The sequence below is a fragment of the Populus alba genome, chromosome 14 (genome assembly GCF_005239225.2).
Source record: "Populus alba chromosome 14, ASM523922v2, whole genome shotgun sequence".
NCBI lineage: Eukaryota > Viridiplantae > Streptophyta > Magnoliopsida > Malpighiales > Salicaceae > Populus > Populus alba.
In genome coordinates, this window is record NC_133297.1 from 9,024,691 (window position 1) to 9,039,015 (window position 14,325).

The window sequence follows — 14,325 nt, forward strand, 5'->3', positions numbered from 1 at the left end:
AACTTTTTGCAGGTGTTAACCACAAGCCACCTTAGCCTGCAAAGCACTAAATAGTTATCAACCACCTTAACAAAAAAATAAATAAATAAAATTATTAAAATCAATTAATTAATTAAATATTCAACCTGCAAATTTTATTCCTAAACTATTTGGATTTTTGTTGCTTCAACACGTACAAACTAAATGGCTGTAAGTTCTTTACAGTAATTCCATGTACTTTTCAATCTTGTGCTACTGTATGTTCTATTGTGTTTGTGCATGACATACCATTCCTTTTGCTTTGCTAATTAAGTAATATACTAAAACGCGTAGGAAATTCACTGTAGCTAAAGCTGTTTTTTTTTTTGCTGCAATTTTTGTTTTTTTCTGCAGTTTTTTTTTTCAGTTTTTTTTTTGTCTGTGGCTTTTTTTTTTTGAGTTTTTTTTTCTGTAGCATTTTTTTCCTTTTTTTTTTTCTTTTTTTTACTTTTTTTTTTAACGCGTTGATTTTTCACTATAGCAATTTTGTTTTTTTTTTTTTTTTCCTTGCTTTTGTTTCTTCTGTTTTTTACATATAATATATCAATGTGCACACAGTGAAACACTTGATTTTTTTTTTCATTTTACCCATAGGTTTTTTTTTTCTGTGTTTTTTTTCTTTTAATGATTTTAGTTTGTTCATGTGAAAAAAAAAAATTAATTTAGTTATCATACTTTCATTACACGGATCTCAGTTTTTTTTTTCTATATTAAGCTAGTTGAGAACTTAACTTTATAGCTTTTTTCAAAAAGAAAAAAAAACACTATGGATTATTATAGTGTTTCCCTTGCATGATTTTTGTTTGGCTGCAGTCTTTTCCTCACATGTTTATTTTTTAAAGTATCTTTGTTAAATTTATTTTTTTATTAATAAGAACTCTAAAATTTATTTTTTTTTTTTTTATGTGGCATTTTTTTTTGTTTTTGGTTTTTTTTTTGTAGCAGTTTTTCCTTTTTTTTCCTTTTTTTTTGTTTTTGTTTTTTTTACATGTTTTTTTTTTTAACGCATGGGTTTTTCACTGTAACAGCTTTGTTTTTTTTTTTTTCCTCGCTTTTGTTTCTTCTGTTTTTTACATATAATGTATCATTGTGCACATAATGAAATACTTTGACTTTTTTTTTTCTTTTAATGAAATTTTTTTTGTTTAATTTAGTTTTTTAATGTAAAAAAAAAAATTAGGTTTTTTCTATGTTAAGTTGGTTGAGAACTTAGCTTTGTAGTTTTTTTCAAAAAGAAAAAAAAAACACTATAGATTACTACAATGTTCCCCTTACATGATTTTTGTTTGGCTACAGTCTTTCCCCCACATGTTTATTTTTTAAATTATCTTTGTTAAATTTATTTTTTTAATATTAAGTTGGTTGAGAATTTAGCTTTAACTTTAACTTTCCCCATGTTTTTTCATTATAATTATTATTATATTGTATTATATTATATGACTGTTTTTTTCTTTTGTTTTTTGTTTTTAATTTTTTTAATGATTTTTTTTGTTTGATTTATTTTGTTAATGTTAATTTTTTTTTTATTTAGTTATCATATTTTCATGATACGAATCTCGGATTTGATGGATTAACCTGATTTAACGAGTTATTTTTTTCATTTAGTTTTGTTTGTTAAAGTTAATTTTTTTTCTATTTAATTTCAGATTTTCATGACATGTATCCTAGGCTTGACGGGTTAACTTGGTTTTGTGGGTTAACCCGGTTAATTCTAGACAAACCCATCATTTTTTTTTCTATTTAGTTATCAAACTTTCACGATGCAAATCCTAGGTTTTACGAGATAACCTGGTTTAAAGGGCTAACCTAATTAATTCAATTTCTTTTTCTTTTTCTTCATTAGGTTTTTTCCTTTTTGTTGATTTTTTTTTAATTAATATATATAATTATCACACTTTTATGACACAACCTTAAAGCTAGACCCACATCCAATATTCTTGGGTCTGGTGTTACAGTCAGTCTCACTTAAACTTGGGTCATGCAAGTTTAATTTTATTATTAATATTATAAATATTACTCCTAGGTCAGGCGTTACAGCCAAACTCAAGATTCTTGGGTATAACTTTGCAGAAAAACCCAAAATTTTTTAATTTTTATTTTTTAAAATATTTTTTATACAAAAAAAATGACCCGCAGCATCGCGCGAGTATTAAAGCTAGTTTTATATCTAAAATTTGTGATATCCAGCCTCAAAGCTCGGATCATAATGGATATCTGTGGAGACCACGCGCAAAAGGGATAATATTGTAAGTGCAGTGCTGGACAATGTCGATTTCAAACCCTCTCCTCATTGGCATTTTATATTCCCATACCATGGCAAGACATCATGCAGTGCTGCGAGCAATCTTATGGCGTCAAAATCCCATTTTCTCTTCTTTCTTTTATTATCTATCTTTTGCTTAAAGTCATCTTCGTGGAGTTTATTAGACACAGAAAGAGACTACAGCAGGTGGGTGTCATGGAATGTTAATAATCACCAAAAGAGGGCGATGTTGGTGGCAAAATCTACCGTTCAGACCCCAGGCGCTGGTGGCAAATTAGTTCTCGACGGCAAGCTACGGCAAGCTGAGATGAACAGTGTCAGGGTGACTGTAAGCCAAGACGGGACTGGAGATTTTAAGACCATAACAGAAGCTATCTATAGCATTCCACCATACAACACCAGAAGGATTATAATTGCAATCAAACCTGGTGTGTATAGGTACGTTTTCAATCCTCTAAATGTCAAACCTGTACATCACATTAATACAGGATTAATCGTCTCTACTCATGAAGATACTAACTTGATGTGAGGATTATTCCAGGGAAAAGATTTTTATCCCTAGAACAGTGCCCTTTGTTACATTTCTAGGCGACTCGAGTGAGCCACCAACTATTACTGGCAATGACACTGCCTCGGTTTCAGGAAAAGATGGGAAGCCATTGAGAACATATCAAAGTGCAACTGTTGCCGTAGATGCAAATTATTTTGTTGCCATCAACATGAAATTTGAGGTAAGAGCTAAAAGTCATGATCAAAACAGGCTTGACTAAAGACCGGGTTTTAAGCGCCTTTTTTGGCAAGTTTCCTATAATTGTGTGGATAGTAACTTTGTTTCTTAATATTCTCTCTCGTTTTTTCCCTCGACATTTGGATTAAATATTAAGAATATAAAGTAGAAGGTTTTTTTTTATGTCAAGGCAACTCATGCCTTCTATAAAACTGGATCTGCTCGGCAATTCAGCAGCCTAGCTAGCGCTTCACACGTATGAAATGACAATGTTGGTGGACACAAAGATTCCATTGTTGCTCGAAAACTCCAAAATTCCCGACACAAACTAGTGTCTATTCACGGGACTGCAAAACTGGAGCAATGATAAATTAAATTGCAAATCCTTTGATGATGATATTGTTCGCTGTCCTTGATAAATTCCCTGTTTTACATCATGATGAGCTCACACTCGGAGCCGGAGGAGTATATAAACGTCCAGGTTTCATAGGAAGACCGAACAAGAAGCAACAGAGTTAAATTATGGAACTGAATTGCAATTAATTAATACAAAAGAAATCTCTGTGAATTGATGCAGAACACAGCTCCACATGTGATTGGAACCAAACAAGGGCAAGCCGTAGCACTTCGTATATCAGGGACCAAGGCGGCATTTTATAACTGTAGCTTTTTTGGAAATCAAGACACTCTATATGACCACAAGGGTCTTCACTATTTCAATAATTGCTTCATTCAAGGCTCGGTTGATTTTATTTTCGGGTCTGGCAGGTCCTTCTACGAGGTTAGTCTACGTCCCTATTGTTACTTCTTATTACGGTCTGGCTCGTGAGTGTCAAGAATACTTGTTGAAGGGTATATAATTGCCTGCTTATGACTAATAAACTTATTATTAAGGTTCCATTGGAGGCCCATGGAATCTGAAGATGTACAATGGGGATTGTAGTTCTGATTTGTTCCCTCCTAACAGCAAATTAAGACGTAAAATATTATGTGCAGAATTGCCATTTGAATTCCATTGCCAAGAAAGTGGCATCCCTGACTGCTCAAAAGCGTAGCAATTCTTCATTGGCAAGTGGGTTTTCCTTCAAGGATTCTACAATAACTGGGAGTGGTTTGATCTACCTCGGGAGAGCTTGGGGCGATTATTCCAGAGTTATTTTCTCTTACACTTTCATGGACAAAATAATTCTTCCTCAAGGCTGGAACGACTGGGGTGACCAGAGACGCGATTCGTAAGTTACTATAATCAATCATCTGGACAAATTTAATAGTTTTATAATTATCTACTTTGTTGTTCTGATAATGTTTGGCAGGAGAGTGTATTATGGAGAGTACAAGTGTACTGGACCTGGAGCCAACCTGACCGGACGCGTGGCATGGGCTCGTGTTTTGACAGATGAAGAGGCCCGGCCTTTTATCGGAACTTACTATGTCGAAGGGGATACCTGGCTCATTAGCCCTTAAAATTTGAGTTCTCATGCATCCAAGGGCCAATATATGATGTCCTTAAAAGTGTTGCTGGTGATGCTCGATGGTGCTGCTCTTCGCGAAGGCAAAAATTAAATTTCTCTGCCTTACCTTTTTTCATAATAAATTCAAGTGGATAGTTAAGATCTTGATTGAATTGGTGTGTGTTTTAAGCACTTTCATTCATATTTGTTAATGAAAGTTACCATGTATTGTTGTTCCGAGTATGGAGGGGAAATTAGAAAACAATATGATTTATTTTTAATTAAAAAGATTTGACAAATACGTCCTTGCATATAATCTTGAATCTAAAGTGTTGCAAGAAATTTATATAATTCAATGATCTTGTTAGAAAATCGAGAACGAATCTTGATCACCATGCACTACTCCTTTATTTGAAAACCTGCAACTAGCTAGTTCTATAACGAAATTTGATGTTACTAATTAGGATTCATAATACTAGTACTTGTGATTCTTGAATCTATAAGATTATGAAGATTGCGGTGCCAACGATAGAGTTGTTTGAAGAGGAGCTAGGATCCCATTAAAAAAAGTCCAACCAGAAACATAATTGCATCATATAAAAGAAATACTAAATAATAGTATTATTTTGATAATAAGTAATATAATTCAGGAGGCGCGCACATTTCACCCGTAGAGCCTTCCCACATGCTACCAACCATTTTTTCTTTTTATATTTATAAAAAAACTATAACATTCTTAACCTCACTCGATAATTGCAACAAAAAATAAACTGAGGTTAAAACATCAAAAATATCCTTTTATCTTAGAAGAAAAAAAAAAAAAAAAAAAAGGTTGATTCCAAGAGCTATGAGGGATAATTAGACTATAAAAAATGTGAACTTTAAAAAAGAACCTCTCAAACATTAGTTTTTCTTTTTGCAGGGACATAGAAGCAATTATACTATACTATGCAATAAAGATATGAAAATACAAAATTATCCTTGAGTGTTTTTTCAATTATTTAGTTTTTTAAGGGAAGCATCAATATATATATTTTACTATAGATTATACTATGCACAATCTACAGTCTAATGCCTTCTAGTTTTATTATTTGTAATTGAAATATAGATGTATAGTAAAATGTAATTAGCATGCATGTATAAATGGTATGTATTTAATTATTTAATTTGTATAACCCAAAGAAGAAAACTATTTGATGTGCAATTGCACATCTATACATTTGAAATATTAGAATCTAGGTAAGGACAACTTATCAATGCTCCAAATCAAGTCCAGATGCAAGATTCAGAGATCTTCCAGCTGTGGACGCTCTTATCGTCTTCACTCTCACAGCTATGCTGACCAGTACTGGCAAACCTGGTTTCAGTCCCATGTTCTCTCCTGCTGTCGCCGGTCTTGCAGTTCGATTCTTTCATTTCCTCTGGAAAAAGATCATCCTGGTACTGGCATCTCACTAGAGCTTTCAGCAACAACGCTAATGAAGCCATGTTTGCCCTAACAAGCCTGGCTAGGACAGGAGCAGAAACACGCCACGAAGCAGCTCTCTAGCTAGATTATCACCACTATCTATATATATCCTCTCTTTATAACTTATTATAAACATCAGTTCAACTACCCTTCTGAACTATGATCAACTTCACAACAAGAATGCTGTACGTGTCTTTACGTGCTCACATGTACATGCATAAAGATTAATTAATCAATTATAGTTAATTGCACAGCTTCTTCATGCAAGCTTGAACGCATTTTTCCGTAGAAAAAATATTGGAGACATGAAATCGATCTATCCATGCAGTTCGTGCCATGTAAGTTTTGTGAGGGTCTCGGCCATCTAACCCCTCTAAACGAGTCAAAGGGGGAGTTGGGCAACCTCAAGACTTAATTAAATCCAATAAAAATAAGTTTAGTAGCTAAACTAATTATGTTTTAAGTTTGTTTTTTAAAAATTATTAATTTAAATTTTACAAATCTTATAATTACTAGAAATTTATATAACTATAAATTTTAAAATTAATAAAATTAGTTAAATTATCACAAACTATCCCATAACCCATCAACTTTAACATGCTTGTGCAATATAAAATGTCAACATCATCATATACATCGATGTCGATATTGGTGTGATAAACCAGTCAACTTGTTTTAACAAGCAGTGTCCATCACTCATTTAATTTGACCCAAAATAGGCACTAGGCTAGATAGAACAGGTTGTTTCTGAATTCTGATTGGCATCTGTAATTAATCCCGTACCTAAAAACTAAAAATTTGGAAAAACGAGAGGCGTCACCGTCGTCATCTTGTGACTAATTTGTTGATTGGTATGTGTGATCTTACAAAGTGGTGAGAAAAATCCATCATCAAGTGAGGTTAACTTATGTGGCCGTGTAGATTGATAATCATGACAAGTACTTTTATGGGAAATTGGGAAATTAACAAAGAATGCAAATTAAGGAAATCTCCATAGAAGTCACTATCTATTTCGTACCTAACGTTACTCAGCAAGGCACAGTCTGGTTGATCGAACTACCATGAATTCTTTCTGTCATGGTTGGTGAGATTGGAAGCAGGGCGTGCCAGTACCCTCATCCCATCCTAGTAAGAAAACTTTCATTCACAGTTCTTTGCCTAGTAGTTGAAAAAACTTGTTTTTTTTATATTTTGGATTCAAACCTTACTGTATATATCTATCATCTTCACAGTGTCTTATATGTTCACTGGGTTTGTAGGATATTCAATGAGCCGTGGAATTAATCGTGGTGCACGCAAGCTGGCCCGGACATCCACATAAATTAAAAAAAAAAAAAAAAAACTTCCTTTCACTTAAAAAAAATAGTACACATGAAGATGTCTGCATCAGGTTGGCCAAAATATTATTTTTCACCAGTGCTTCCCTTCTAAGCCGCAAAATTAGACCAGGCAGGCATCATGGGCGAGTGAAGGATTAAATTACCTCAATATATAAGATAACACATATTACATCCAATTTAAAGCTTGCACGGTACTGCAATCTGAAAAATTGACACCACTTCAACAGTCACAAGTTTGCTAAACGAAAACATCAAGTCATGTTTTTATATTGTCCTTTGAAAAATAGAACCAAGCTAGCTTATTTAGGGATTGCATTTTTATAATAAAACAGGTTCAAATCCTAATTAATAACTAATATTATTATATTATTATGTACTGAAAGAGGACTATCCCCGTTGAATAATCCACTGTTCTTTGAATTCTCTCAATTAATTAAAAAAAAAAATTACACTTTGGATCGATATATGATCCAAAGTTATTTTAATTCTCTCAATGAATAAAAAAAACATCACACTTTTATCGATGTAATTTATAACTAGACTTTTTTTTTTCTAGTTTCTCTCTAACAAACACTTCTTATCATGTCTTAAAAAATCTAAATAGCTTAAGAGCAAAATTTATGTATTGAATAATTAGTTAATTTTTTATTTTTAATTGACAATCTAATCAAGTAGCCGGTAGTTTGTACTTGAAGCCCGGTAGATTAAGGTAGTTGATAGCTGGTATCTTCAAAAAAAAAATTGTATATTTTGGGACTTTCTAATACTTAAATATATTTTTGAAGAGCAAAAATAAAATGATATTTTATATAAAAAAAAGACTTTACAAAATATATATATTAAAAATATTGAGAATATAGAGATTATAAATCTTATATCGGAAGAATTTATGAGGTATTTATAAATAAATAAAAAAAAGGTTACATGAGAATTGAGACACCATTTTCATTTTTCACTAAAAAAAAAAGGAATTATGGTCAATTCCCATTTAACCGCTGAAACTAATATCAGTTAAATGGCATCTGTGTTTCCGTCTCTCTAATAACTTAGGACTTCAACATTTAAAAAAAAAAAAAATTAAATTAGAGAGTACATACAAAGAGTAAGGTTATATATAGAGAGGGAGAACTAAAGTACCAGTAATTGTTTAAGGAAAGAGCTAGCGACTAGCGAGAAGTAAATTATAAAGATATTAAATGTCCTGTTTTTCATGTTAATTTTTAGAAGATAAACTTTTGAAAATCACTCATCTCAATAATTGATCACGTCAATATTGTAGCTAGAGCGGGTGATGAGGGAGGTTTGAAGACAATACTACAATCGACAACAATAAAAATGTATAAATTATTTGAGATTTTATTTATAATAATTTCTCATAATTTCTTTACTGGGCTGAAAATTAACGTGGATGAGCTTGTTATATTTATGTGCATAAGTTGATCAAAAAAACATCATTGGGTTGTCCATTAAAAAAATTAAACACTATGAATCAGTAATTTGAAGAGGCCAAACTCATAATAGAGTGTTAACTCAATTGAATGTGGAGTTAACAAAAGGGAGAAAATAATTTTCTAGTATTGAAAATCTAACACTATTATAACTGTGAAGTACAAGGTTGTGCACAAAAAGCATACAAAATAAACAGCCATATATTTTTTTTGTAATAGAGCGACATGCACCTGACTTACACTATTTTCCCTCCATTCACGAGATGCTACAACAAGAACAAATGTTGGAACCAAAGTGGTAGAAAGAAAGGAGAGAAAGAAGCCGATCCAATAGCATAATCCGTCAACTTTAACCTTATGACCTATTTACATCTGCAAGAGTTTTCTTTTTCTGTCCCTAATTCTTTCTATCCTATCCAACAAGTACAAAGACTGGGACCTTAAATAATATATATATAGAGAGAGAGAGAGGGCCAAACACAATTAAGCAGATTTTTCAGTGGCGTGAATCTTGAAGAGGTCAAGACGCGTATCTCTCAAACGTAGAGAGTAGGCAGCTTTCTTGAATTCACTCCAAGTGAAGGGTTTATAAAGGCTTGGATTTTGCTGTGAAACCATGTGTGAGAGAGGAGAGATCCATGCAGTAGGGGGTGGTGCCCCAAAATACATCATTGACATTCTTGGCTGGCTCGAGTTCGCCAGTACCCTATGCCTCACGCTTTTAAATCTCCCATTCGTTAAAACCTAAGAATTGACACCATAAAAAAAAAAAAAAAAAAAAAAAAAAAAAAGCATTATTATTGAGAAAATTTGGTAGAATTTGCTTTTTTTTTCTTTAATAATGGGGAAAATGATAGCCTACATGAGTGATCATTACAAACCTGAAAGGTATCACCCACAATCACGTAGAATCCTGTGGGGTCAGGAGGGACGGGTACCCACAAACCATCGTGCAAGCAAATTTGGAGGCCCGCAACATCGTTGGATCGCAAGATGGTCAAGATCTGAGGGTCGGAGTGCTCACCAAAACCAATTCTTATAGGTGATGGGTCCCAATCTGTGATCTCTTCGACTGCAGGATAGTGATTAAGTCTAAGAACTGAATCGCTATGGACGTCTCTTATGAGCCTACTGAATACATGTTTATCCGGTACCCACAAGCCCTCAGCCGCTAGATCAAGAATCTCACATGCAAGCTGCCTAACTGCTCGTATGTAATCACTCACCGCACCACTGCAGAAATGGTAGCGCCACCGAGCATTAGAGAGGAAAAGGGAAGAAAGGAAAGGAAAGGAAAGGCACGCTAACATTTTACCCAAAAAACATAAAAGAAAGAAGAGACGTAGTAACATAAAGATCGATAATTGACAAATATAGAATTGAAGTTGCAGAGGTGTAGAGCTTGAAGTTTTTTAAAGAAAAAAAGCTCCTCTATGAATAAAGTTTTCTAGGTGCGGCTTCAAATCATAGTAGCAAATAGCAAGAACCCACATGAATAATCTAATGTCTCCACTTAAGAGCTTCTTTGCTTTGTATGGTAAAGAACGTGAATTTTACTTATTACCCAATTTAGTATGTACTAAGCTAGCTGATCACCATATCTTTTTTCTTGATTTGATAGTGAAGTTTTTTATTTCTTTCTTGATTTGATTGTGAAGTTATTGATTTCTCTATGACTTTATCATCTATTTATACTTGATTTGTTTTGTTTCTTGATTTGTTTTGTTCATGGGAGCAATGATATGGTTATGGGCAAGTGCTCGACTGACAGAAAAGTGGGGCTTCATTATTGCTAGTGTTTTTTATTATTATTATTATTGGTAAGAGAAAATCAAACATAAATAAAATGTGAATATTATGGTTATATATAGACTTTTATGTGAGTGTCCAATACAAGGACTTATGTAGCAAGCATATATTCGCATGTTGTCTTTCTCTTGTCTAGTTTAAGTATGTAATTGATTCAGTTTAGGAGGCTCAACATTGAGCACGACAAGATCCCTGCGATCTTTTTATAAAGAAATCCTTATAACGACTCCTCATTTTCATGATTTCTACTCGCGGGTGCATGAAATAATGCAAAAAAAATAAAAAATAAAAAACTAAGGATACTTTCAACATTAAAGATAAAAAGGAGGTGGTGATTGGTGAACATTTGAATCTTTTGGGTAGGGCATGCTGATCTCTCTTTGTAATTAAAATAAAAAATAAAAAACTAAGGATACTTTCAACATTAAAGATAAAAAGGAGGTGGTGATTGGTGAACATTTGAATCTTTTGGGTAGGGCATGCTGATCTCTCTTTGTAATTCCCAAGATTGTTTGATTGAGTCATGTTGGACCGTTTTTAGCCCCCCCCCGCGTTTATACCTATATATAAAAGAAGCATGACATGTGGCTAATAGCTGTTGACGGTGCATAAAGCAAAGTAAGGCAAGGTTTACCTTCAATCACAAGTTGGGACCGTAAGCTTGGGAAGGCATCGGGTTGTTTTCGTGGTTTTTCTTTTCTTTTTCAGAATTAAGATATTCATTAATCAAGAGCAACTAGAGTGGGCAGAGTCCAAAAGACTAGTACTAGTCCTATAAATAAAGAGTGATCAAGGGATGAATAATAGAACAGTTATCCGAGGGATTTAATTTTTAGAGGTACAGAGCTCTTGTGTTTTTAATATTGTTTTACCAAGTATTTTTTAAAAAATATATTGTACTTGAAAATATATTTAAGTATTTTTTAAAATATTAATACATCAAAACTATTAAAACAAACTAAAACAGTATAAATTTAATATTTTTTTCATGTCAAACACATGGTCTCAGACGCAACCTCTACGTAATACTCCGGGGGAGGAGGATTTCTACATTACGGGTTGCGTCTTTCATGTGTGTGTGTGTGTGTTAAAATAGTTGACGAAACTTATTACAGATAACGAGGTAAACGGGATTATTGGATATATTAAATTGAGAGGAAAAGAAAAATGAATTGTAAGTTGCATTTAATTAGTAATTCTTTCTCTTTTGAAGAAGGAAAGATGTCCTTTTCTAGGATACCAAGCATTTACACTTAACAACTTTCCACCATTTCCATTTCATAATAAATTCCCTTGCCCACCAAAGTTCCATTCAAAGACCAGAGTTCTTTAAGAAGTGTGCAACCGTTATCATATGATAATATTAAATTATACAATAAAAAACCAGTTGAAAATGAACCGAGCACGCCACAAATTAACTGAGCATAAACCCCGCGAACCTGTACCACATTGTTGACACAGAAAACATCTCCCTCTCCCCTTTAATCCCTCGTGTGTATGATTATTTTTGTCATTGCGTTTGTCTATATATATTCGTGTCATCAATGATGATCAGTGTTTGTGATCCACATAAAACAACATGCTTGTGCAGAAGATACCAAAAACAGCGTGATCAATCAATCACTTGAATAGACAGGACATATATACAGAACATGTTTAAATTACCTGAATCCTGAAGGGTCGTTCGAGATGGTTTTGGATCTTTCAGAGACGGAGAGAGGATTGGTGTGGAGGAGAAGATACTCGAGCTCGCCCGTGTCACCATGGCGGCCAATGTTCTTGCAACCATATCCAAAGGGACTAGCAGGTCCAGCCTGTTGCTTCTCCGTGGCTGGTTTTCCGAAAAAACGAGCTGCTTCCTCCTCCAGTCTTGCTACGACCTCCTTGCTGACCCCATGATTTATAACTTTGAAGAATCCATATTCTTCGCATGCTCTGACGATCAACTGCGATACGCTCGAGTTGTCAAGAGAAAGATCAACGGTAGGAATTCCTAGAGCCTTCGTTTTTTTGGTTCGTTTTGGTGTTGGAGAAGGAACTACCATTCTTGCTTATAATTAAGGGAGGGAGGGAGGGAGGTAATTATCAAAGGTAAAAATCAAGAATTTTAGTTTGAACTTTGAATTTTGGAGGAATGATCCATAAGGGTCGAGGTGCTACCTCTTATATACTGCAACATAGAGAGAGAGGAGGGGACTGGGGTAGGGAGAGAGGTATTGATATTATAATACAAGGTTGGGCACTTTTGTCTAATTCATTGGATTTAAATAGGGATCACCAACATATAGGAGACATCGACTTTTCCATGTGTGACAGTCCAATCTTTTTTTAATTTTTTATAGTAAAAAATTTATTTTAAAACTAAATTTCTAAATTTTATATATTTACACACACACACACAAGAAGAAGAAGAAGAAAGAGGAAGCTCGCACCCCCTTCACGGCTTTTTTTGTTCGCCTATGCTATGGTCAGAAAGAAAATACAAGTGCAGCAATAGAGGGAGAGGGAGAGGGAGAGGGAGACTTGGAAAGGCGAAAAAAATAAAGGAGAAGAAAAGAGTGGATAAATCCACATCACCAAATGAAAGGGGGTGCGCGTGGTGGAGGGAGGGAAATAAAAAGGTGAGAAGTGGCTTACATTAGGTGGGGGGGAGGTTGGGGCCAACCTGGGTAGCGGCTGTTTGTCTCCCTCTAATTGGATTTTGTCACCAACGCTCCGCAAAAGCGTGTGGGCGTCAAGCTCCATGGACCGAATTTTAATTTACGCGTGTTTTGACCATTGCTTTTTTGCCCCCGACTTACCATAATTTCCACTCTTTCTAGATACGCTTCACCTTTGATTTTAATTAATTACTTAGTTAGTTAGTTAATTACCCTCCTTGTCGTTGAACTTGACTCGAACGGAGTACTTAGATAAATTACGCCTAAAAAGTTATTCGTCCCAACCGAATCTGCGCTGCTCTTCCATGGCGGGTGCGGTGGACCAATATAAATTATGCCTAAAAAAGTATGTTCTTCAGTGAATATGCCCAGCAACTTATTGGCATCATCATCGTATCAAGAAGATTAGGTTTCTCCATTGTCCTCTCCGGGTGCATAATATCCTTTATCGTGGAATAAATAAATCATTTCTTTTAAGTTTCTCCTCTTCCCTTTTATAAAATATATGGACATAATTAGTGAATATTCCCTTTTGTAAAATATTGTACATGGAAAAATTTGGAGCCGAGAAAAGATTGTCTTAATTGTTCTCGTATATCATGTGTCTTTGTTACTGATTTAACGGGTTTGTTTTTTATTTATTTATGTAATTAGGGAATACAAAATTCGGGATGCTTTTATAACTTGTTTTATAATAATTATCTACGGAGTCACAAAAATATAAGAAATTATGAAAAATATGGAGGATGCTGCAAGTTGGTTGATGGCATCACTAGACTTTATGAAAACAGACCACGCGAAAACTCCTATTCAGTTCCACTTCGACCAGATCAATTAAGAATCTGATTCAACTGAGATAAACTAATTCCAATCCTCAATTACTATTATCGATATTCACAACCTCTAACAATACCATCATCTTTGTAAGAGATAAACTTGTTGACCTTTGTGTTCTACTACTCCAATTTTTGTGCACTTATTGTTTGGCCCTTTTTCCATTTTCTTATAATCATAGGTTTTTGTTTTCTAGTTCACTCCGTTATTTTAAATGAGAATTGATTTTATAATTTCATTAAATTAGCTTATTATAAGTTCTTGCGGTATTAAAGAAATATCATGATAATAAATTGACGGTAATGAG

General features: G+C 33.8%; 2 protein-coding genes across 2 annotated transcripts; one reads left to right on the top strand and one right to left on the bottom strand.

Moving 5' to 3' along the window:
* The first annotated feature begins 2,332 nt into the window (after positions 1–2,332).
* On the top strand, positions 2,333–4,774 carry LOC118041091 (probable pectinesterase 53). The gene is made up of 5 exons (XM_035048220.2): positions 2,333–2,719; positions 2,823–3,012; positions 3,586–3,789; positions 4,005–4,240; positions 4,322–4,774. The coding sequence occupies exons 1-5, from the start codon at positions 2,367–2,369 to the stop codon at positions 4,470–4,472; spliced, it is 1,134 nt and encodes a 377-aa protein (XP_034904111.1). The 5' UTR covers positions 2,333–2,366; the 3' UTR covers positions 4,473–4,774.
* Positions 4,775–8,898: 4,124 nt separating this feature from the next.
* Positions 8,899–12,797, bottom strand: LOC118041090 (gibberellin 2-beta-dioxygenase 2). The gene is made up of 3 exons (XM_035048219.2): positions 12,190–12,797; positions 9,597–9,948; positions 8,899–9,459 (listed from the first exon to the last, which is right to left on the bottom strand). Exons 1-3 carry the CDS (start codon positions 12,567–12,569, stop codon positions 9,199–9,201), a joined length of 993 nt encoding a protein of 330 aa, XP_034904110.1. The 5' UTR covers positions 12,570–12,797; the 3' UTR covers positions 8,899–9,198.
* Between the last annotated feature and the right edge of the window lie 1,528 nt (positions 12,798–14,325).

Coding starts and splice junctions, on each gene's coding strand:
- LOC118041090 (XM_035048219.2), bottom strand. CDS start 12,569: ATGGTAGTTCCTTCTCCAACACCAAAACGAACCAAAAAAACGAAGGCT. Junction 9,949..12,189: donor AACGACCCTTCAGGATTCAG/GTAATTTAAACA, acceptor CCATTTCTGCAG/TGGTGCGGTGAGTGATTACA. Junction 9,460..9,596: donor TTGTGGGTGATACCTTTCAG/GTTTGTAATGAT, acceptor GTCAATTCTTAG/GTTTTAACGAATGGGAGATT.
- LOC118041091 (XM_035048220.2), top strand. CDS start 2,367: ATGGCGTCAAAATCCCATTTTCTCTTCTTTCTTTTATTATCTATCTTT. Junction 2,720..2,822: donor ATCAAACCTGGTGTGTATAG/GTACGTTTTCAA, acceptor GGATTATTCCAG/GGAAAAGATTTTTATCCCTA. Junction 3,790..4,004: donor CTGGCAGGTCCTTCTACGAG/GTTAGTCTACGT, acceptor TATTATGTGCAG/AATTGCCATTTGAATTCCAT.